General features: G+C 42.0%; 1 protein-coding gene across 3 annotated transcripts; it reads left to right on the forward strand.

Annotated features, from left to right (window-relative positions):
* Positions 1 to 533: 533 nt before the first annotated feature.
* Positions 534 to 20,712, forward strand: LOC139534153 (UDP-glucuronosyltransferase-like). 3 transcript variants are annotated; one of them, XM_071332992.1, is made up of 6 exons: positions 534 to 1,263; positions 1,655 to 1,847; positions 9,164 to 9,295; positions 17,168 to 17,255; positions 17,433 to 17,652; positions 19,559 to 20,712. In XM_071332992.1, the coding sequence occupies exons 1-6, from the start codon at positions 587 to 589 to the stop codon at positions 19,842 to 19,844; spliced, it is 1,596 nt and encodes a 531-aa protein (XP_071189093.1). In that variant the 5' UTR covers positions 534 to 586; the 3' UTR covers positions 19,845 to 20,712. The 3 variants fall into 3 exon arrangements, with proteins under 3 accessions (XP_071189093.1, XP_071189102.1, XP_071189084.1); XM_071333001.1 differs by lacking the exon at positions 1,655 to 1,847 and adding an exon at positions 4,681 to 4,848 and having other exon boundaries at positions 535 to 1,279; XM_071332983.1 differs by lacking the exons at positions 534 to 1,263; positions 1,655 to 1,847 and adding an exon at positions 3,808 to 4,848.
* Positions 20,713 to 22,490: the final 1,778 nt, after the last annotated feature.

Raw genomic sequence — 22,490 nt, forward strand, 5'->3', positions numbered from 1 at the left:
CACTTGAAACTTCAAGCTTTTGGTCTCAATTCCTTATTGCAAAGAGGTTGCAATAGCATTTTTTCTTTCAACATTACTTTAAAAAAAATCCATTGTATTTTCCACTTTGATTCCACGTCACAATATGTTGACAAATTCCTTTGAAACACTTGATTCAACCAGTTTCTGCCCAGTTGGATGTTGCCTTTTCTCTCACATACAGCATGACTATAGGTCGAGTAGTGCAGCATGCTATTGCACAGAATGAGTATGACGTTGCATCTTGGTGCAGACAGATCCCTCTTCAAACACTGCATCAGCTCCCATTTGACAGCATGACACCCGGTTGTAGTGAACACATTTCTGAATGCACAGCTCATTGTTGTTTGGCACTATGGCCAATGAAATGAACAACTGTCAAACAACTTTTTGCTTGTTTAGTGGTGAAGTCTTGATTTCAGCCGGTTGAATCAGGCCAGCCCCTGATAAGGACACACCCTTTTCTATTTAAACACTTGGTTCTCTGCTAGGAAGCACAGTTCTGTTACTCTAACTGTGTATACTGTTCTGTCTATCCTACAGTGTGACTGTACTGTACTGCTGTGTTATGGCTGGAGGAGGGGTATGGTTGAGGGGAGCAGCAGCAGGCCTGGTCCTCTCTCTGTGTCTGGTGGTGTCCTGCCGGGCCGGTAAACTCCTGGTGATCCCAGCCGACGGCAGCCATTGGACGGGCATGAAACCATTGGTGGAGGAGCTGGGTCGCCGCGGAAACCAGGTGGTGGTGGTGATTCCAGAGGTAAGTGGCTCTCTGGGTCCATCGGAACACACCATCACACTGACCTACCCCGTGCCCTACACCCGTGCCCAGCTCCAGACCATTCAGAGGGCCAACCTGGACACCATCATGGCCTCCGACACCTCCAACGACATCAGCAGGATGTGGAGCTACTACCAGACCCTGACGGTTCTCAGGAACTACACCCGTAACAATTGTGACAGCCTGCTATCCAACCAGGACATGATGCAGACTCTGAGGGAGCAGGGGTTTGATGGCATACTGACTGATCCCTTTGAGCCATTGGGCGTGATTGTAGGAGCACTCCTCTCCCTGCCTGCCATCTACATTCAGAATGGCCTGCCTTGTGGAACGGATCTTGAGGCCTCCCAGTGCCCCAGCCCCCCCTCCTACACTCCTGGACGCTTTACTCACTTCACTGATCACATGACCCTGAGGCAGAGGAGCGTCAACTTCCTTTGGGCGTTGCTCCGCCCCCTGGCCTGCAGGTACTTGTACTCTAATGTCAACCCTAACCCTAAAACAGGGGTACTCAAATAGCATTTCAGAAGGTCTGGTCAGACAAATTTCCTAGGTGGCAAAGGTCCGGATGGATATTGGCATTTATCAGTGAAGTAACAAACCCGCTCCTCGCAACCCATGCGATCCCAAACTGTTCACACCCCTCTTGTTGGCAGATAACAAATTGCTAGTTTCCTGCAATTCTACACATTATGCCATGGATTGAAGGAAAAAAATCCAGACCGAATTCCCTTCACTAAACTGTATATATTTTTTGTTAGGACCCACGGTCCGTTTTGACCCCGTTTTGGGTCTAGATCCAGTCCGCGGTCCGCCTATTGAGTATGGCTGCCCTGACCTCAAACCCTTGTCCTGCAGGTACCTGTACTCTGATGTCAACGTCCTCGCCTCAGAGATCCTGGGGAGAGAGACCACCATCCCAGAGCTGATGAAGAAGGCATCACTGTGGCTGGAGCGCAACGACTTTACCTTCGAGTTCCCCAGGCCTCTGATGCCTAATATGGTGATGATCGGCGGACTGAACTTTGAGGAGCCAAATGAACTGCCAGAGGTAGCTATAAGCTAAAGACATTTTACATTTGTCATTTATCCAGAGCGACTTCTTATTCAGTGCATGTAACCAAGGGCTCTATTCGATCCGTATCGCAGAAGTTCAGCGCGATTGTAATGTTCCCGCATTCCCTGTAAATGCTGCATATGTCGGCACAATCGGAAATGACCTTTCAATTTCAATCGAGCTGAACTTCCGAGGTAAGGATTGAATCGAGCCCTAAGGTCAATAAGACAATAGTCTGAACTGATTATTTTTTGTCACTATAAAAAAGGCCAGTTAATATAATGCTGTCTAGGACTATTGCAGAGGGTGACAGATTGTGTCCTAAATGGCACCCTATTCCCTACAGGGCTCTGCTCAAAAGTAGTGCACTATATAGGGAATAGGGTGCCATTTGGGACATATTCACAGTCTATTGATCAGATGAGCCATACTTCTAGCCCTCTTCGCTTCTTCTCAATCATCTATTTCTGTTTGTGTACACACATTAGGAAAAAAAAAACAGACAGAGGCCCAACCTTTAGAACCATTCAGAATAGAATCTCCAGCCTGGCCTCAGGGCATGGACAGATGTGTGTTCTGAATTAGACTGTTGGTTAATTGCATGTTCTGTGTGGTCTCTCTTTACTCTGTTGAAGAACCATCATCTCAGTGAAAACAGATGGCCATTGGCTGTATTGACTGTTGTATTGTCCCTGGGGTCTGGCTGTATTCCTCAGCTAGTTGTTTACACTGTAGAGCCCTGATACTCCAGATACACAAACAAACATGGTAACAACAAACAGTAAACTGTCTGATCATATCCAGAATGATGGGCACTGAAAGTAATTTTTATATTTAGCTTCCGTCATTAGAAACCATCATAGTGAGTTAGTTGATCACCTCAACAGTTCCTGTTCAGGGAGTAAATAGAACGTGGTGTAGAGAGGCTCAGTCTGTGGGTGGGACTGTACTCAGGATAACAGTGTTATTATTGATTACAGTCCTTCACATTTAAAATAGTTGATTAGCAATGTATACTGTATTGTATTGTAGTATGTACTGTAATTCAAATATTGTTGATTGCGTAACACTCAGCATTCTTTCAATGCTGATGTATTTTTTTTGATGTTCAAGGAAACCAATCTTTGATTCTTCATTAACATAGGAGCACAAATGTAATGTATTTGTGTCACTGTGATAAAGGTGGTTTGTCAATAGTAATATTAGCTTTAACCGTAGGTGAAATACCGCTCTATATATCATATGTTAGATGTTATCTCCCACGGACTGGACGTGTGAGTGTTTGTTTCCCAAGACAGCTGCCTTCGCACGCCACTGGTCTTTTTGAGTGTGCGTATGTGTGTTTGAGAAAGTGTGTGAAAGTATGTGAAAAGTATGTCAGTGTTTTGGGTGGGAGGAGAAAGGGGAGGAGCTGAAGTTAACGATCTAGATTCCTCACGAAACATGAGGTAATACTCTGAGCTTTAGGATTAGAATACCACCATGACTCCTCCCATGGTAAGGGTTAACTTTGAATTACATGCTCTGTAATGACCTTTCACACTACTTTTTTTTCATTATCATACTGCTCAATGGGAAATTAATAAATCGTTTATTTTGTAGAACTAAGAAAACACTTCAAACAAGAAAACAGCCAATTTAAATTAGCCATGTTTACTTTTCTTGTTTCAGTACTTGTTAAAAAAAATCTTAACTGATCATAAGTATCTCTGGTACAGTTTTGCTTTAAAAACTATTGCATTATAAGTCACTAGCTAGCTAATCTCAGCACCTAGAACCAACTCAGCTAACCCACTGTTAAGGTTGTCACAAGAGATTACTGGCGAGCCAATCTTGTACCTCTCTCAGTTGATCTTAAGGAATCATGAACCATTCAGCCTACAGATAAACTTTAGCCCACAGGAAGGACTGACTGGTCTTATATAACAGCCTGCCCGCAGAGGCAGACCGAGAATGAGCAGGGAGACACTCACCAACCCACCCACCCACAGTTTACTCTGAGGTCCAGCCCCCTCTCAGTAGCACTCAGTGCCAGATCTCAGGGAGGTAGTGTCATTCTCACAACAGCTCGCATTACTGAGCTGAAAGGCAGAGAGGCATGGGTTGGGGGGAGAATGTTCCTGTGCTGGGGCTGAGGACGGGGCTGAAGATGGGGCAGTGTCTACTGTCCCTGCTGTACTGCCTGGCCCTGTGTCCGGGGACCGTCCAGGGGGACAAGGTCTTGGTGATGCCTGTAGATGGGAGCCACTGGCTGAGCATGAAGCTGCTAGTGAAGGAGCTGGCGGCCAGGGGCCATGAGATGGTGGTGCTGGTCCCTGAGACATCCATCCTCATCCAGGGCTCTGACTACTACAGGACTGAGACTTTTAGGGTCCCTTACAGCAAGGCCCAGCTGGACGAGAGCGTCAACAAACTGAAGGACGGCGTGTTTCTCAAGATGCCGGAGGTAATGGATATATTTGTGAACGTGCAGCGGCTGGTTGACTTCACCACCATGCAGGTGAAAGGCTGTGAGGGTCTGCTGTATGATGAATCCCTGATGCAGCGCCTCAGAGGAGAAGGGTTCCAGCTGATGTTGACGGATCCCTTCCTACCCTGTGGATCCATCATTGCTGACTCCTTCAACATCCCAGCAGTGTACTTCCTGAGGGGGATCCCCTGTGGGCTGGATGACAGGGCTGCCCAGTGCCCTACTCCCCCCTCCTATGTACCACGCTTCCACTCAGGCAACACTGACCACATGGACTTCCTAGGGAGGTTGAAGAACATGATGATGTACAGTCTGGAGAGCTACCTGTGTACCTTAATGTTTGTCAGCTTTGACAAGCTGACCAGTAGGTATCTGGAGAAGGACATGACATACAGGGAGCTGCTGGGTCACGGTGCTATTTGGTTGCTGAGGTATGACTACTCCTTTGAATATCCCAAACCCAGGATGCCCAACATGGTCAACATAGGAGGCATCAACTGTGGTAAAAGAGCTCCACTGCCACCGGTGAGTCTCTTGTAAAAATGTTTTAAAACAAACAACTGTGCAGAAACTTCCACTGTGCGGAGTTGTGCACCGTATATGTTGTATGGATCCAGGTCCAGAAACCTTAAAGGAAAACTCCACCCAAAAACTATTTTGGTATTTGTTTCATTAAACCATTGTTGATATAGTCCCAAATTTCTTTGCATGTAAGCAATCACATTTTCAAGATATATAACTTTCATAATACAGAAATACAGCCGGTATGCGCGTTTTGCATCATATGACGTTAAATGCCTCAGACCAGCTGTATTTCTGTATTTTGAAAGTTATACATCTTGAAAACCTGATTGCTGACATGCAAATCATTTTTGGGACTATATCAACAAGAAATAACTAAGTACAGTTTTAGGGTAGAATTTTCCTTTAAGGGATAGATTCACTGCAGTGGCAGTTGGACCACAGCAATGATTCCTCTGGATAAAATACAGCAAACTTTCAACTTGTTTACATATTTCAAGATATCAAATTCTTATTTGGAACATCCCTTTTCAAGATCTTTATGTTCTAACGTGTTCTCTGAATCACTTCTTTTGTTCTTAAAGAGACAGTCAGTGTTGGGTGTTGTCAGACACTCAATTAGAGACCGGCTGTAACCTGATCTGTGTTTCCTCCATGAGGACTGACTCGACATAGCTCAATGTTTATCTACCATGTTCAGCTCCTCCTCACGTTATACAACATGCATTCCAACCTAATTTGCCTTGAAATCTGTTAACCGATCTAGAAACATAGTGTAGACTAGAGAACCAGCTACTTTCCTGTCAATTCTAAGTATCATGCGTTGGGGAGAGTGGAGTAAGTTGAGCCACCCTTTTCCTCCCAAACACACATACAAAATTAAGCATTTCACCAAATATTTAGGAAAGAGGTCATCATTTAATGAATCTGAAGGAAGAAACCACATGGAAAAAGTGGTCAAAAAAAATGAATTTTCCCCAAGCCAATTGAATTTATTGTGTTAGAGGTTTCATGATGCCTGTATCTAAACCAAAGTAGATTATTTTAAGATTGTTCTATACATCAGTTGGGGTCTCTATAATATTCAATGTGAGGAGCTTATAGACCTAGCATGAAAGTACATCCTTGTAACTTGGGGTAAGTTGAGCCAATGGTTGAGCCAATGGCAGGTTGAACAAATTGATGTGTTTTCTTCCCAGGCATAATGCAAGGCATTATTGCTGGGATAAGAGGTAACAGGGCCTGGCCTATGTTAAAAGTGGTCAAAAAAGTGCAAAGTGTTTGTTAGGTGTTAAGCCTGTATTAATAGATGCTTAAAATGATTAAAAGACAAAAAAGCGTTTGTGATTGCAATGTTGTGTTTGGGAAAGGTAGTGATAATATTTCATTCAGTACAGAACTTTGTGGGCAACTTAACTTACCCTGTCCTGCGGTTCAACTTACCCCATACCCGGGGTAAGTTGTGCCAAGAGACCACCTTTTTTGGACAAGCTATGTTTTCAAATTTGTAATGTTTACATTAATTCTGATTATTTCCCGATATACACAACATAGTTAGAAAGAATAGTTAGAAAGAATAGTATATTTCCCTTGACAGAGTGATGCTGAATCTGAGAAATGGCTCAACTTACCCCACTCTCTCCTATTGATAATGGATTTTTTTATTTAACCTTTATTTAACTATAGAAATAATGCCAAACATAAGTTATCCTGACAATGTTTTAAGGCGTAAAAGAATCAACGCACCAATAGAAATTCTGCGTAATTACACTTTCAAATTGAGTTTCTGAAAACAGTTCTAGTTTAATTGAGATGTGTTTTTCTAACCCAATCATTGAGCTTGGAGAAGGCAAAAACGACAAAGCAGATGTGCAGGGAAATCATTGGTGTGGTTCTTCATATTTTGTAGAAAGAAGTATTGCTCAACATTAGTGTTGGGAGAGTATTCCTCGCTCTTCTCTAAACATTCTGGTTGTATCCCAAATGGCACCATTTTCCCGATATAGTGCACAACGTTTGACCGGGTCCATATTCTCTAATCAAAAGTAGTGCACCATATAGGGAATGGGGTGCCATGTGGGACACTGGCTCTGTGCAGCCAGTGAAACCTGAGCCAGGAATAGCAGTTCTTTCCTCCTGGACTGTGGCCATTATAATCTAACAGAGGAACTGAGGGGCCCTATTGTGTTCTTCCAACCCTACAAGCCTCAGGAAGGGAAACAACTCTGCAGGGATATTTCTGTAGGGTTGGGGGTTGGGGTTTAGTATGCCTTTATCTTGTATGACTACAGGGTGTGCTTTCAAAGCATGGCCTCCTTTCATAACCTCACTCTTCTTCAGCCAATGTTTTACTAACCAGACCAACTACTGTTGTAACACTGATGTATGGAAGTTAAGACATATTGTCCAATGTCAACTATATAATTTAGTCCCCTACATGTTTTATTTTGTCCAATGTGAAATGTTGATGGCTACTATGAGCGAACGTTTCAGAGTAAGAGTACACACCAGTTGCTGTAAGTTTTCTGCCTGTGTACATACAATTCCATTGCATAGTGTGAAGATATTTCAAAGGATCTACTAGCATAACTATGATATGTGGTTGTACTTTCCCACTAAACTTAGTGGCAAGAAAAAGTATGTGAACCCTTTGGAATTACCTGGATTTCTGCATAAATTGGACATCAAATTTGATCTGATCTTCATCTAAGTCACAACAATAGACAAACAGTCTGCTTAAAATAATAAACAATTATACGTTTTCATGTCTTTATTGAACACACCATGTAAACATTCACAGTGTAGGGTGGAAAAAGTATGTGAACCCTTGGATTTAATAACTAGTTGACCCTCCTTTGGCAGCAATAAACTCAACCAAATGTTTTCTGTAGTTGCGGATCAGACCTGCACAACGGTCAGGCGGAATTTTGGACCATTCATCTTTACAAAAATGTTTCAGTTCAGCAATATTCTTAGGATGTCTGGTGTGAACCGCTCTCGAGGTCATGCCACAGCATTTTAAAATCGGGTTGAGGTCAGGACTCTGTCTGGGCCACTCCAGAAGGTGTATTTTCTTCTGTTCAAGCCATTCTGTGGTTGATTTACTTCTGTCTTTTGGGTTCTTGTCCTGTTGCATCACCCAACTTCTATTGAGCTTCAATTGGCGGACAGATAGCCTTACATTCTCCTGCAAAATGTCTTGATAAACTTGGGAATTCATTTTTCCGTCGATGATAGCAAGCTGTCCAGGCCCTGACGAAGCAAAACAGCCCCAAACCATGATGCTCCCTCCACCATACTTTACAGTTGGGATGAGGTTTATGTGCTGTGACTTTTTTTCTCCACACATAGTGTTGTGTGTTCCTTCTAAACAACCCAACTTTAGTTTAATCTGTCAACAGAATATTTTGCCAGAAGCGCTGTGGAACATCCAGGTGCTCTTTTGCGAACTTAAGACATGCAGCAATGTTTTTTTTGGACAGCAGTGGCTTCTTCTGTGGTGTCCTCCCATGAACAGCATTCTTGTTTAGTGTTTTACATATCGTAAACTCGTCAACAGAGATGTTAGCATGTTCCAGAGATTTCTGTTAGTCTTTAGCTGACACTCAACGAATCTTCTTAACCTCATTGAGCATTCTGTGCTGTGCTCTTGCAGTCATCTTTGCAGGACGGCCACTCCTAGGGAGAGTAGCTACAGTGCTGAACTTTCTCCATTTATAGACAATTTGTCTTACCGTGGACTGATGAACATCAAGGATTTTAGAGATACTTTTGTCACCCTTTCCAGCTTTATGCAAGTCAACAATTCTTAATCTTAGGTCTTCTGAGATATTTTGTTCGAGGCATGGTTCACATCAGGCAATGCTTCTGGTGAATAGCAAACTCAAATTTTGTCAGTGTTTTTTATAGGGCAGCTTTATCCAACATTTCCAATCTCGTCTCATTGATTGGACTCCATGTTATCTGACTCCAATTAGCTTTTGGAAAATTAGCCTAGGGGATAACATAGTTTTTCCAACCTACACTGTGAATGTTTAAATTATGTATTCAATATCGACAATAAAAATACAATAATTTGTGTGTTATTAGTTTAAGCACATTGTGTTTGTCTATTGTTGTGACTAAGCTGAAGATCAGATCAAATTTTATGACTAATTTATGCAGAAATCCAGGTAATTCTAAAGGGTTCACATAGTTTTCTTGCCACTGTAGCTGAATGCAATGACTAAGTCACTGGATAAGCGCATCTGCTAGATGACTAAAATGTTAAATGTAAAATGTCCTTGTTAACTAACCATTCCCCCCCGTGCCTCTTCAGGACCTGCAGGAGTTTGTGGATGAGTCAGGAGAGGATGGCTTCGTGGTCTTCACCCTGGGCTCTTTGGTCTCCCAGATGCCAGAGGAGAGAGCCAAGCAGTTCTTTGATGCCTTCAGCAGGATCCCTCAGAGGGTAAGGACACCGCAAATACATCCCAAATGGTACCCTATTTTCTACATAGTGCACGACTTTTGACCAGAACTGGCCAAAAGTAGTGCACTGTCGTTCTACAGAAGTGGTGTAAATTGGGGGTCTCCCAAACTTTCAGCACACATCTTCCAACATACAGTCAGGTAGACATATATACTACTGACACAATCTGTATTGCATATTTGAAATATTTGCCTGAATTCCTTTCCACCCCACTAAATGTGTCACTACTGAAACATACTGAACATTTTGCAATAAAGGGAGAACCATGCACAGTAGTGATCATTTTGATTAACCTTCTATTAGATTAATTTTAATGATTTTATTTGCATAACAAAATAGTAAAAAACATGATTTTTAACCTGATTTTAAAAACCTTTAAATCGAATGTATTGCTTTCTGTGAAATGTTCAATGTTGATTGAATTACTTATGCATCTAATTAATTGTTGTTAGATGTTTAAAATATCACTTATATATATATATACCCATATATATACCCATCTTTATTTTGGCAAAACAAACTGCCGTTTCAGTCTTAAGTGTCAATCATAGAGATGAAAGAGAACACTAGATGGAAATAACTTGTTCTGTTGTAGACATTTCCATCGAGGGCTTCCACCATTTAAAGGGGAACTGCCTCCTAGAACCAACTTCCCTGGTTATAAATGGCCTATGGGGCATCGATAGGAATCAGAAACATTCATTATAGTGTCAAAATTTACTACAATGTGTAAAGAGGATAATTTTGGTCATAAAGTGAGTCTCGTCCAAAACGAGATTTGGAAGTCAGTGCGTCACAACGGGTATGGATGGGTTGGGTATAGATTACTTACATGCCCATTTTTGCCAATGATGTCCAATTGCCCAGAGACAGCAAGGTGTGGTCCGCCCCCAGCTGCCATGTGTTGTGGACATATCATGTCCGCAACGCATGCACACTTGCAAACTTCTAATGCATTCAACAATATTGCAAGGAATGGATTACATACGACAAGATGACTGTGACGTGTGTGGTGAGTAGCTAGCTAGCTATGATACTGTGATGTAACTAGCTAAATACATATCCTCTCCCTTATGTGTAATGTCATAGAGAAATATTTGCATAGTTGCACCTGACAGTACAATTTGATGGGATGTGTAACAGTCGGCTAGCTATCGATAAGGTTTCAATTTGAACTGGCTAGTTAAGCTCCCTATTAGCTAATTCATTTAAATTAGGATAAAGATATAACTAACCTGGATTTGCAAGTTATGTAGCTAGCATCTTTTTTGAGAACAGGAATGTTATTTGGGTTTTCTCTTGATAACTCTGGCCCAGGCGGCATTCTGCCTTTACTGTAATGGAACTCGGAGTTATGATCAATGGCTAGGTTAGTTAGCTAGCATTCGGGGGCTTCGTCTGCTACTAGTGCTAAAACAACATGCCTGTTCTCATAGAAGTATATTGTGCATTTTCTAGGGCAAGAATAAATGGATGATATTTGTCTAGCCTGAGTACCAGTCTTTTTAGCGAACATACTACAAATACGTGTCAGCAAGCATTCAGCAATGTAACGTTACACACCTGGTTGCATAGGAACGACGTCAACATCACTGGCCTGAATCTATTCTGTACTTAGTCACTCTATTTGTATAATTACTTCCAAACTAGAGAAACGTAATTTTTCATCGCTGTATGTTTATTGAGTGATAATATTTTAATTCAATTCACAGGCTACTTACAAAACCTGGTGGATTTGTTGTTCAGCAGTGTTATGGGAACCCCCTTACCATATCAGGAGCAGAAGGCCAGAGGCATTAGGAGGATTTATTGTACATGAAACTGTTACACTTGAAAGTTATCAAAACACTTTGTTTAGAATATCTGTAGTGCCTTCATAAAGTATTCATACCCCTTGATTTATTTCACATTTTGTTTTACAGCCTGAATTCAAAATATTTTTTTTCTTAGCTATCTACACACAATACCCCATAATGACAGTGAAAACAAGTTTTAGAAATGTTAGCTAATTTATTAAAAGTTAAAGACAGAAATATCTAATCTAAGTATTCACACCCCTGAGTCAATACATTTCAGAATCACCTTTGGCAGGGATTACAGTCTTTTGGGGTAAGTCTCTAAGAGCTTTGCATACATGGATTGTTCAATATTTGCCCATTGTTCTTTTCAAAATTCTTCAAGCTCTGTCAAATTGGTTGTTAAATCATTGCTAGTCTTGCCGAGCAGATTGTAGTCAAAAATATAACTCGACCACTCAGGAACATTTTATTTGCTTTATTAGGATCCCCATTAGCTTGCGCCATGGCAACAGCTAGTCTTACTGGGGTCCAACATATAATGAAAGACATTACAGACAAAATACTTGACATACAGTGGGGAGAACAAGTATTTGATACACTGCCGATTTTGCAGGTTTTCCTACTTACAACGCATGTAGAGGTCTGTAATTTTTATCATAGGTACACTTCAACTGTGAGAGACGGAATCTAAAACAAAAATCCAGAAAATCACATTGTATAATTTTTAAGTAATTAATTTGCATTTTATTGCATGACATAAGTATTTGATACATCAGAAAAGCAGATCTTAATATTTGGTACAGAAACCTCTGTTTGCAAATACACAGATCAAACGTTTCCTGTAGTTCTTGACCAGGTTTGCACACACTGCAGCAGGGATTTTGGCCCACTCCTCCATACAGACCTTCTCCAGATCCTTCAGGTTTCGGTGCTGGCGCTGGGCAATACGGACTTTCAGCTCCCTCCAAAGATTTTCTATTGGGTTCAGGTCTGGAGACTGGCTAGGCCACTCCAGGACCTTGAGATGTTTCTTACGGAGCCACTCCTTAGTTGCCCTGGCTGTGTGTTTCGGGTTGTTGTCATGCTGGAAGACCCAGCCACGACCCATCTTCAATGTTCTTACTGAGGGAAGGAGGTTGTTGGCCAAGATCTCGCGATACATGGCCCCATCCATCCTCCCCTCAATACGGTGCAGTCGTCCTGTCCCCTTTGCAGAAAAGCATCCCCAAAGAATGATGTTTCCACCTCCATGCTTCACGGTTGGGATGGTGTTCTTGGGGTTGTACTCATCCTTCTTCTTCCTCCAAACACGGCGAGTGGAGTTTAGACCAAAAAGCTCTATTTTTGTCTCATCAGACCACATGACCTTCTCCCATTCCTCCTCTGGATCATCCAGATGGTCATTGGCAAACTTCAGACGGGCCTGGACATGCGCTGGCTTGAGCAGGGGGTCCTTGCGTGCACTGCAGGATTTTAATCCATGACGGCGTAGTGTGTTACTAATGGTTTTCTTTGAGACTGTGGTCCCAGCTCTCTTCAGGTCATTGGGCAGGTCCTGCCATGTAGTTCTGGGCTGATCCCTCACCTTCCTCATGATCATTGATGCCCCACGAGGTGAGATCTTGCATGGAGCCCCAGACCGAGGGTGATTGACCGTCATCTTGAACTTCTTCCATTTTCTAATAATTGCGCCAACAGTTGTTGCCTTCTCACCAAGCTGCTTGCCTATTGTCCTGTAGCCCATCCCAGCCTTGTGCAGGTCTACAATTTTATCCCTGATGTCCTTACACAGCTCTCTGGTCTTGGCCATTGTGGAGAGGTTGGCGTCTGTTTGATTGAGTGTGTGGACAGGTGTCTTTTATACAGGTAACGAGTTCAAACAGGTGCAGTTAATACAGGTAATGAGTGGAGAACAGGAGGGCTTCTTAAAGAAAAACTAACAGGTCTGTGAGAGCCGGAATTCTTACTGGTTGGTAGGTGATCAAATACTTATGTCATGCAATAAAATGCAAATTAATTACTTAAAAATTATACAATGTGATTTTCTGGATTTTTGTTTTAGATTCCGTCTCTCACAGTTGAAGTGTACATATGATAAAAATTACAGACCTCTACATGCTTTGTAAGTAGGAAAACTTGCAAAATCGGCAGTGTATCAAATACTTGTTCTCCCCACTGTACATTTAAAACATTGACATTTAGTGTGTGTGTGCACGCATTTATCAGTTACACATACATGTCAGTACAAACACACAACAAGTAGGTCACATGGGGGAGAGGCCTTGTGCCGTGAGGTGTTGCTTTATTAGTGTTTTGAAACCAGGTTTGCTGTTCACTTGCGCTGTATAAGATGGAAGGGCGTTCAGAGCACTCATGGCTCTGTATAATACTGTACGTTTCCTTGAAATTGTTCTGGACCTGGGGACTGAAAAGACCCCTGGTGGCATGTCTGGTGGGATAAGTGTTTGTCAGTGCTGTGTGTAAGTTGGACATTCCAAATTGTTTGCATAGTCAACACGTTTCTTATAAAAAACAAGTGACGCAGTCAGTCTTCCCTCAACTCTTAGCCAAGACAGACTGGCATGCATAGTACTAATATTAGCCCTCTGATTACATTGAAGAGCAAGATGTGCCGCTCTGCTCTGGGCCAGCTGCAGCTTCATTAGGTCTTTCTTCTCAGCATTTGACTATATGACTGGACAATAATCAAGATAAGATAAAACTAGAGCCTGCAGGACTTGCTTTGTGGATTGTGGTGTCAAAAAAAGCAGAGCATCTCTTTATTACGGACAGACCTCTCCCCATATTTACAGCCATTGAATCTATATGTTTTCACCATGACAGTTTATAATCTAAGATGACACCAAGTCATTTAGTCTCAACTTGTTCAGCAGCCACATTCATTACTAGATTCAGCTGAGGTCTAGAACTTTGGGAATGATTTCTACTAGAGGTGGCCCGATTTATGATTTTTCAACACCGATACCGATTATTGGAGGACAAAAAAAGCCAGTACCGATTAATCGGCCGATTTATAAAAATAAAAGAATAAATGTTTTATATATATACACTGCTCAAAAAAATAAAGGGAACACTTAAACAACACAATGTAACTCCAAGTCAATCACACTTCTGTGAAATCAAACTGTCCACTTAGGAAGCAACACTGATTGACAATAAATTTCACATGCTGTTGTGCAAATGGAATAGACAAAAGGTGGAAATTATAGGCAATTAGCAATATAAAGGAGTGGTTCTGCAGGTAGTGACCACAGACCACTTCTCAGTTCCTATGCTTCCTGGCTGATGTTTTGGTCACTTTTGAATGCTGGCGGTGCTCTCACTCTAGTGGTAGCATGAGACGGAGTCTACAACCCACACAAGTGGCTCAGGTAGTGCAGCTCATCCAGGATGGCACATCAATGCGAGCTGTGGCAAGAAGGTTTGCTGTGTCTGTCAGCGTAGTGTCCAGAGCATGGAGGCGCTACCAGGAGACATGCCAGTACATCAGGAGACGTGGAGGAGGCCGTAGGAGGGCAACAACCCAGCAGCAGGACCGCTACCTCCGCCTTTGTGCAAGGAGGAGCACTGCCAGAGCCCTGCAAAATGACCTCCAGCAGGCCACAAATGTGTCTGCTCAAACAGTCAGAAACAGACTCCATGAGGGTGGTATGAGGGCCCGACGTCCACAGGTGGGGGTTGTGAGAAGTGGTCTTTGGTCACCACCTGCAGAATCACTCCTTTATTGGGGGTGTCTTGCTAATTGCCTATAATTCACCTTTTGTCTATTCCATTTGCACAACAGCATGTGAAATTTATTGTCAATCAGTGTTGCTTCCTAAGTGGACAGTTTGATTTCACAGAAGTGTGATTGACTTGGAGTTACATTGTGTTGTTTAAGTGTTCCCTTTATTTTTTTGAGCATTGTATATAAAGCGAGGCACCCTGCAGTGTTTGTCATTATACCCTGATGAAGACAGCTTATCTGTCGAAACGTTGGACATTACATTTTTGCATCTGAGCTCCTAGAGTGTGCGGCTCTCCTTTTTATTTTTTAGGCAGCGTTTCTCAGCCAGTCGAAATCATGAATCAGCTGGCATTTTTATGGATATATACAAAGAAATGTAAATTGAAAAATGTTAAACGAAGTGCAGCTAGTTTGGTGTCTTTCCAGCTTCAGTTTGAAGTGATTGTGTTAGCTGTGTTGTTGGCTAGCTCCTCTAAACAACAGTGTACTGACGGGTGAGCACATTTTCTATGCCAGGTGAAATCGTGCCTCATTAGCTCATTGTTATGGATGTATCCAAATAAATGTCACTAGAAAACAGCTTAAACAAATGTAAATGCCGCTACTTTGTTATTTTGGTTGCACTGTTTGACGTGACTGTAAGATAGCCGTAGTTGGCTGGCTAGCAAGCAAGGGATAAGAACGTTGCCAGCCAGCATGGCAATAGAACATTTAGAATGAACGACTGGGTCGCGTCCATGGATACAGAACAAAAAGACAACTACTGGGTCGCATCTCTGGCAACCGAACCGATATAACCCTAGATGTGTGTCGGGACTATATCTCGTGGACAGATGAAATATTATGAATGAATTCATCAAAATGTTAATGAAAATGTTGGTAACCCGTTGTATAAAAATGATGATGCACTCAACAGGTTGTATTTAAGTGAATGCATCGAAGCCGGTGTTGAGGATATATTGGTATGGTTATATCGTGCCAATATATCCTCCAAACACCGGCTTCGAGGGCATTATCACTTAAATAGAACATCTTAAGTTCTATTATTACATTGAAAGATACTGATCTAATTATTAGTTAACATCTTTCTCTGAAAGAATTAATGTGCCACAATCCTACAAATATCACTAGGTAGACACTTTAAAACATTAGTGGTGTGAAAAGCACCAGAAATGGACGGCTTTCCCATAGAATTATATTTACAATTTTGGGACAAAGTAAAGCCCTTTTTACACAAATGACAACACATGTCACTCAATTCAGTGCTTCCTAGTTTCATGTATCAAACAATTATTTCAGTTATATTACTATCAGGAAAATCTGGAGAGTCCCCTGCTAATTACAGAACCATACATTGAATAAACTGACAAAATAACAAAGCTCATAAGCAATACAGTGACAAAAGTCTTACCAGACTTGATACATAATCAAACAGGGTTTATTAAAAATAAACACTAACAAACACATACAAGAACATGTTCCAGCTGAAATACATGTATTACAAATTTTATATACATGTCATAAAGCAAAAATATATATAAATACATTATCTGATAAAATTGCTTTAGAAAGGGGCACAAGAGAGGGATGTCTTCTCTTTCTCCCCCAATTCTGTTTGCTCTGGCAATTGAACAGCTTGCAGAAATAATTAGACAGGACCCAAACGTAACAGGTCTCGTATAGGTTGACATGAATATAAACTGAATTTATTTGCAGATAATCTTCTGATATACCTGACCAATATTGAAAACTCAATGCTCCCCTTGCTAAAATATTTTTTTCAGACTACTAAAATCTCTGGATATAAAATGAACGTGGAAAGAAAACACAATGGCAATAAAAATAAACTCATGATCTACAACAATCATTTAAGTGGACCAGAAAAAGAAAAAAAATACATAGGATGCTTAATAATTGACAAAATAAATATAACTGTATCCCATTAACAATATGAAAGCAGATGTCATTAAATGAAACAATGTTCCCATAAATCCACCAAAAATCCACCTTGTTGACAAAATGACAGTGGCACAGATTACTGTTTGATTTGAGAATGGCACTCCTCCCTGCCCGATGACGTGATGGTCCTTTGCCTGGCCCTGCATCTCAGCATAATCAAATCCACACAATGATCATAAGAGCAGCTCCTCACCACTTTGACAGCTCGAACGCAGTTACCAGTGATTTTACACCCCAGACACTGCCAAAACAACAGATATGCAGGTGTCGTCTGTTGCCGGTTAACACTTGATCTCATTGAATCTAAGCCTTGATTAGCTAAATAAACTGTTCTCTCTGTTTCAGGTTGTGTGGAGGTACACAGGGGTGGTGCCTGAGAATGCTCCAGCCAACGTCAGAGTGATGAAGTGGCTTCCTCAGAATGATTTGCTGGGTTGGTTTAATCTCTAATCAGTTATAGTGTTATATATTTATAATAAATCATTTAGGGAAAGTTACAGAAGGGCACTATTCTCAGTGCAAGATAAATACTTAATCTTCTCCTTTATTTTGATGTCAACACCCTCATGGTGAATGTTCTGTGTTCATAAGATTTTATGTCCGGTTCTAGGCCACCCAAAGGTCAAGGCCTTCATCACCCACGGAGGAACCCACGGTATTTACGAGGGGATCTGTAACGGCGTTCCCATGGTGATGCTGCCATTGTTTGGTGACCAGGGTGACAACGTACACCGCATGGCAGTGAGGGGAGTAGGGGAGGTGCTCAGTGTGTTCGACGTCACCTCAGACAAACTGGTGGAGGCACTCAACAAGGTCATCAATGACAAGAGGTCAGACATCATGCTAACATAATACTAGGATGTAATAATGTTACAAGGACATCATGTTATAGGTAATTCCATGGTAACGGAATTACGCTTTGACTCCGATTTTTCACTTTAAAATGTATGCCAAACGATAACCATCGATTTTAAAAGTTTAACAAACCATACAGCTCTATGCACACGGATTACTTTGAACAATTTACACAAAAAATTTCACAAAAGCACATTTACTGGAAGAACTTTGCAGATGCAATGTTTGGTAACATAATTACGGTAAAATCTCCCTCTAGTGTGTTCTACTGTACTCTGTGATGTCCAAACTTGTAAAACATAGAAGTCCATGATTGGTTCAGATTTGGTCAGGCCAGGGCAGACTGACCAAATTTCAACTACTTTTCAAAGTCCAGTAAGAGCCGGGAGAGGTGACATTAATTGGAGAGAAGAGATGGTGCGGCGTTGTCCAGACTATTTTCACAGTGTTGCTTTAACCATCAGACGACAGAAAGAAAACATTTGAGCTGAACAAAGTATGCCAGTGAAAGGGAGGACAGTAGCAGGTGACCCAACTGTGGTTTGTGACTACCATGATTTTGCATGGTAGCCAATTCGAGATTTTTTCTGTAATTCCGTTACCGATTTGGAAACAGAATTACGAGTTTTAATCACTTAATTATTAATAAAAAGTTGATACCACTAAAAACACTAACTAATTGGTAAGTCTACCTTTATTGTTACTTCAATGAATTCATTATCCTCTCTCAGGAGGTTTTCTGTAAAGGAATTAAGGCACAAGGCAATGTTTCTTAAACGTACAGAAGACAAATAATTTCTCAAATGAAATCATCAAATCAAATGTATTTATATAGCCTTTCTTACATCAGCTGATATCTCAAAGTGCTGTACAGAAACCCAGCCTAAAACCCCAAAAAGCAAGCAATGCAGGTGTAGAAGCACGGTGGCTAGGAAAAACTCCCTCGAAAGGCCAAAACATAGGAAGAAACCTAGGGAGGAACCAGGCTATGAGGGGTGGCCAGTTCTCTTCTGGCTGTGCCGGGTGGAGATTACAACAGAACATGGCCAAGATGTTCAAATGTTCATAAATTACCAGCATGGTCAAATAATAGTAATCACAGTGAACAGGTCAGGGTTCCATAGCCGCAGGCAGAACAGTTGAAACTGGAGCAGCAGCACGGCCAGGTGTACTGGGGACAACAAGGAGTCATCATGCCAGGTAGTCCTGAGGCATGGTCCTAGGGCTCAGGTCCTCCGAGAGAGAGAAAGAAAGAGAGCATACTTAAATTCACACAGGACACCGGATAAGACAGGAGAAATACTCCAGATATAACAGACTGACCCTAACTCCCCAACCCACTCAAATAAGTGTTGATATTGGCAGGGTTCTTTAATTCAACATTGTGTTTTGATGTATTTCTAGTACCTTTTAAGACTTTCTGGTAGATGATGTCTAAGACCCCTTTTCCATCTGTTTGACCAGAAATAAGTGTTTGCTTATTCCTAATTATTTGGATGGAAAATGGTTGAAAAATGTATATATGCCTTGATAACAAACAAAATTACGCTTAGCTTTCATTTGATATGCTCCTATGAACTTCACATGTTGGTGGTCATGTGTCCTTTTATATGGAAATGTCTTTATATAATAATAATAGGAGATACTGTAAACTCAAGATGCAGTGCAAACAGTACAGAGACCAAATCCTAACTTCAAATCCACACACATTGAGTTTCAGTACAAATATATGGTCAGCAATCCATTATTGGAGGTGACAGTCGGAGTTCCTCGTTAGAGGAACCTACTTCCTTCACTGGTACAGTATTAGCAGCCGTGAGTTGTCTATGAGGAGATGGCAACCTTGATGCATTCCTCATGTTCTCTATCCTTCCTCCTCAGTTACAAGGAGAAGATGCTAAAGCTGTCAACGGTGCATAAGGACCGTCCCATTGAGCCGCTGGACCTAGCCGTGTTCTGGACAGAGTTCGTGATGCGCCACGGAGGAGCCGACCACCTGAGACCCGCTGCTCACGACCTGAACTGGATCCAGTACCACAGTCTGGACGTGTTTGCTCTGCTACTTACTATAGTTCTCACTGTTGTCATGGTCACTGTTAAATGCTGCAAAGTCTGCTTCCGCAAGTGCTGTGGAATGATTTGGACAATGAAGATGAAGAGTGAGTGAATGTCCTTCCTGTGGCTTAGGCTGGGATTCAATCCGAGGCTGGTTGTAGTGCGCTGTCAACAATAATGTGCCTTTTACAGGCAATGTTTCCACGTTTGCTGTGATCGCATTCACATTACACGCTGCAGATGTCAGCTCAATCAACTCAAATTACCTTCAAATGTTAAGCGTGCTATAACGCTATGGATTGAATCTACAAATACATTTTAATAAAAAGTTTTGTCCCTTTTCATTGCCGTTGGAGTGAGAGGAAATAACTTTCCAATGAGCACTTGAACACAGCAAAATAGAGAACTACATTACCCATGAGATGAGAAACCGGAAATAACCAGTAGGCTATAGTAAATTAAAATATCATACCACTTTTTGTTACCGTTAGATCTCTGCAGGAGACTTGCTAACTGTACATTTACGTAGTTTAGCCAACACTTATCCAGTGCGACTTACATTTTTCATACTGGTGCCCCGTGGGAAACAAACCCACAATCCTGGCGTTGCAAGCACCAGCCAACAGTTTTGATTGTTAGAAGGTTTATGATTCTACCAGGATGCATCAGGAGGATAAAGATGACAACTCCACCCGAGTAGTTTATTAGCTTGACTGACTTCACGAGCTGTGGTAGCGACCAAACTTTCTGATTGATTTTATCAAGTAGTGTAGTAGAGTTGTTAACCATTGAAAGAAGTTGTCACAGTTCTAGTCAGCTTAAGGGGCGGCTGTCCTGTAAGCACCAATGCAATAGCAGCTGGGTCTGGTCTACTTAGTTCATTGACCGTATATGAACCAGAAAAAAAGAGGAAGTGGGATGTCTCACTTCCTCTTCTGCTATTGATCCTGCCACAAAATAAAAAACTGTTACAAAACCCATAACTAGCCTACGGATATTGTTGCACTTGGTTTGCTCGCCCAGACCTTGTTCTGGGTGTAGCAGGAATATCCATGATTACTTTTGGTGTTGGTGGTTCTGGCAATGCGGTGTGTCATTTTGGGGTATTGTGTGTAGATTGACAAGGATTTTTTTTTATTTAATACATTTTAGAATAAGTCTGTAACATAACAAAATGTGGAAAAAGTCAAGGGGTCTGAATACTTTCGAAATTCACTGTATTACGCAAAGCGTGAAGACACTTGAATCTTCACCTGCATAGCGTTGTTGTTCTCGGGTCCATTCATAAGGATGAGGTGATGTCTGTTCCTGCGGACAGACCCGTGGGAAACTTCCACCATGTAGGATTGTGGTGCTGCCTCAGCACTGTTCCTGTGACTTTTGAGTCAGTCACACACACCTGTTTTCCAGGTGGGAGTCTGCTGAGATTGCTAACTCTGTGACGCTTGTTGAAGTGTTATTGTTCCGCACTCCTCCTCTCCTTTTCCTTTGAGCTGACCGTAGCTGTGTTTAAGAGTGATGGGTCTAGCAGCGATGGGAGTGTTGGCACTGTGGTATGAAGCTGTCAAGCTGAAGCCATTCTAGAGTGGAGTTGACTGATAGGCCAGCAAAGCAAGTGCGGTCTGCCTCTCCGTTGCTTTGCGGGAACTTTGGACTACTGGTGACATCGCAAAATCCATACTCTTCAGCAGAGGGGTCTTCCGGAGAACGGAAAGGGGTCTTCCGGAGAACTGAGGCCAATTGTCCGTAACCAGGACCTCAGGTACCCCATGGCAGGCGAAGATGGACTTCAGATGAACTATGACTTCCGCAGACTTTGTTAGTGACAGGTTTGCGATTTCAACATACCTTGAGAGGTAGGTGGTGATTTTCAGAGTGAACAAGTCTGTTCCCAGTCTTTGACAGGGTCTCTCAGGAAGTTGTGATGGTATGAGTGGGTGTGGATATCAGCTCCTCCTTCAGCTCTTTGAAAGCTCTGACTTGGTCGGCCCCCCAGTACCAGTGGTTTTTCTTTGAGAGTAGGTCTCTGAGAGGTTTGTCATTTTCTGCTAACTGGGGGATGAACTTTCCCAGTTGGTTCACCATTTCTCAAACTCTGCAGCTCGCTGATGTTGGATGGCTTCGCCTTCTCCTTGGCAGCCTCTCTTTGCCGGGTCGGGCTGTCCTCCTTTGTCCGAGATGTGACTCAGGAACTTCACTTCCTCCTTTGACAGGTCACATTAGTCCATGTTCAGAGTTCAACCGGCTTTTTCCATCTTCTGAAATGCGGCATGAAGTCTTGTATCATGTTCCTCCTGTGTTTGCCCCAAGACCAACACATCGTCCATGTGACAGACCACACCTTCCAGGCCTTCAGTGACCTCTTTCACCATTCTGTTCTGGAAGTGTTCAGGTGCTGAAGCGATGCCAAAAGGCAGACGGTTGAAGTAGTAATGTCCGAAAGGTGTGATGAAGGTTGTTAGCTTAACTTCTTGCAACTATAGGGGGTGCTGTTCCGCATTAGCATATTTGGGTCTCCAAATTAAACTGCCTCGTGCTAAATTCTTGATCGTACAATATGCATATTATTGTTATTATTGGATAGAAAACACCTTCTAGTTTCTATAGAAGTTGGAATTTTGTCTCTGAGTGGTACAGAACAATATCTACAGCACTTTTCATGACAGGGGTCAGATTTCAGAATTTTTTACCCCTGATCTGGAGTCTGTTTTTAAGGCGACAGTGAATGCTATGAAGAAACCGACACTGCCTACGTCTT

This window comes from Salvelinus alpinus, chromosome 1, assembly GCF_045679555.1.
Source record: "Salvelinus alpinus chromosome 1, SLU_Salpinus.1, whole genome shotgun sequence".
NCBI lineage: Eukaryota > Metazoa > Chordata > Actinopteri > Salmoniformes > Salmonidae > Salvelinus > Salvelinus alpinus.

Excerpts from the sequence above, each read along its gene's own strand:
- LOC139534153 (XM_071332983.1), top strand. The coding sequence starts at position 3,952 with ATGGGTTGGGGGGAGAATGTTCCTGTGCTGGGGCTGAGGACGGGGCTG. Across the intron at positions 4,849-9,163 it reads AAAGAGCTCCACTGCCACCG|GACCTGCAGGAGTTTGTGGA; the intron begins GTGAGTCTCTTG and ends GTGCCTCTTCAG. Across the intron at positions 17,256-17,432 it reads TCCTCAGAATGATTTGCTGG|GCCACCCAAAGGTCAAGGCC; the intron begins GTTGGTTTAATC and ends GTCCGGTTCTAG.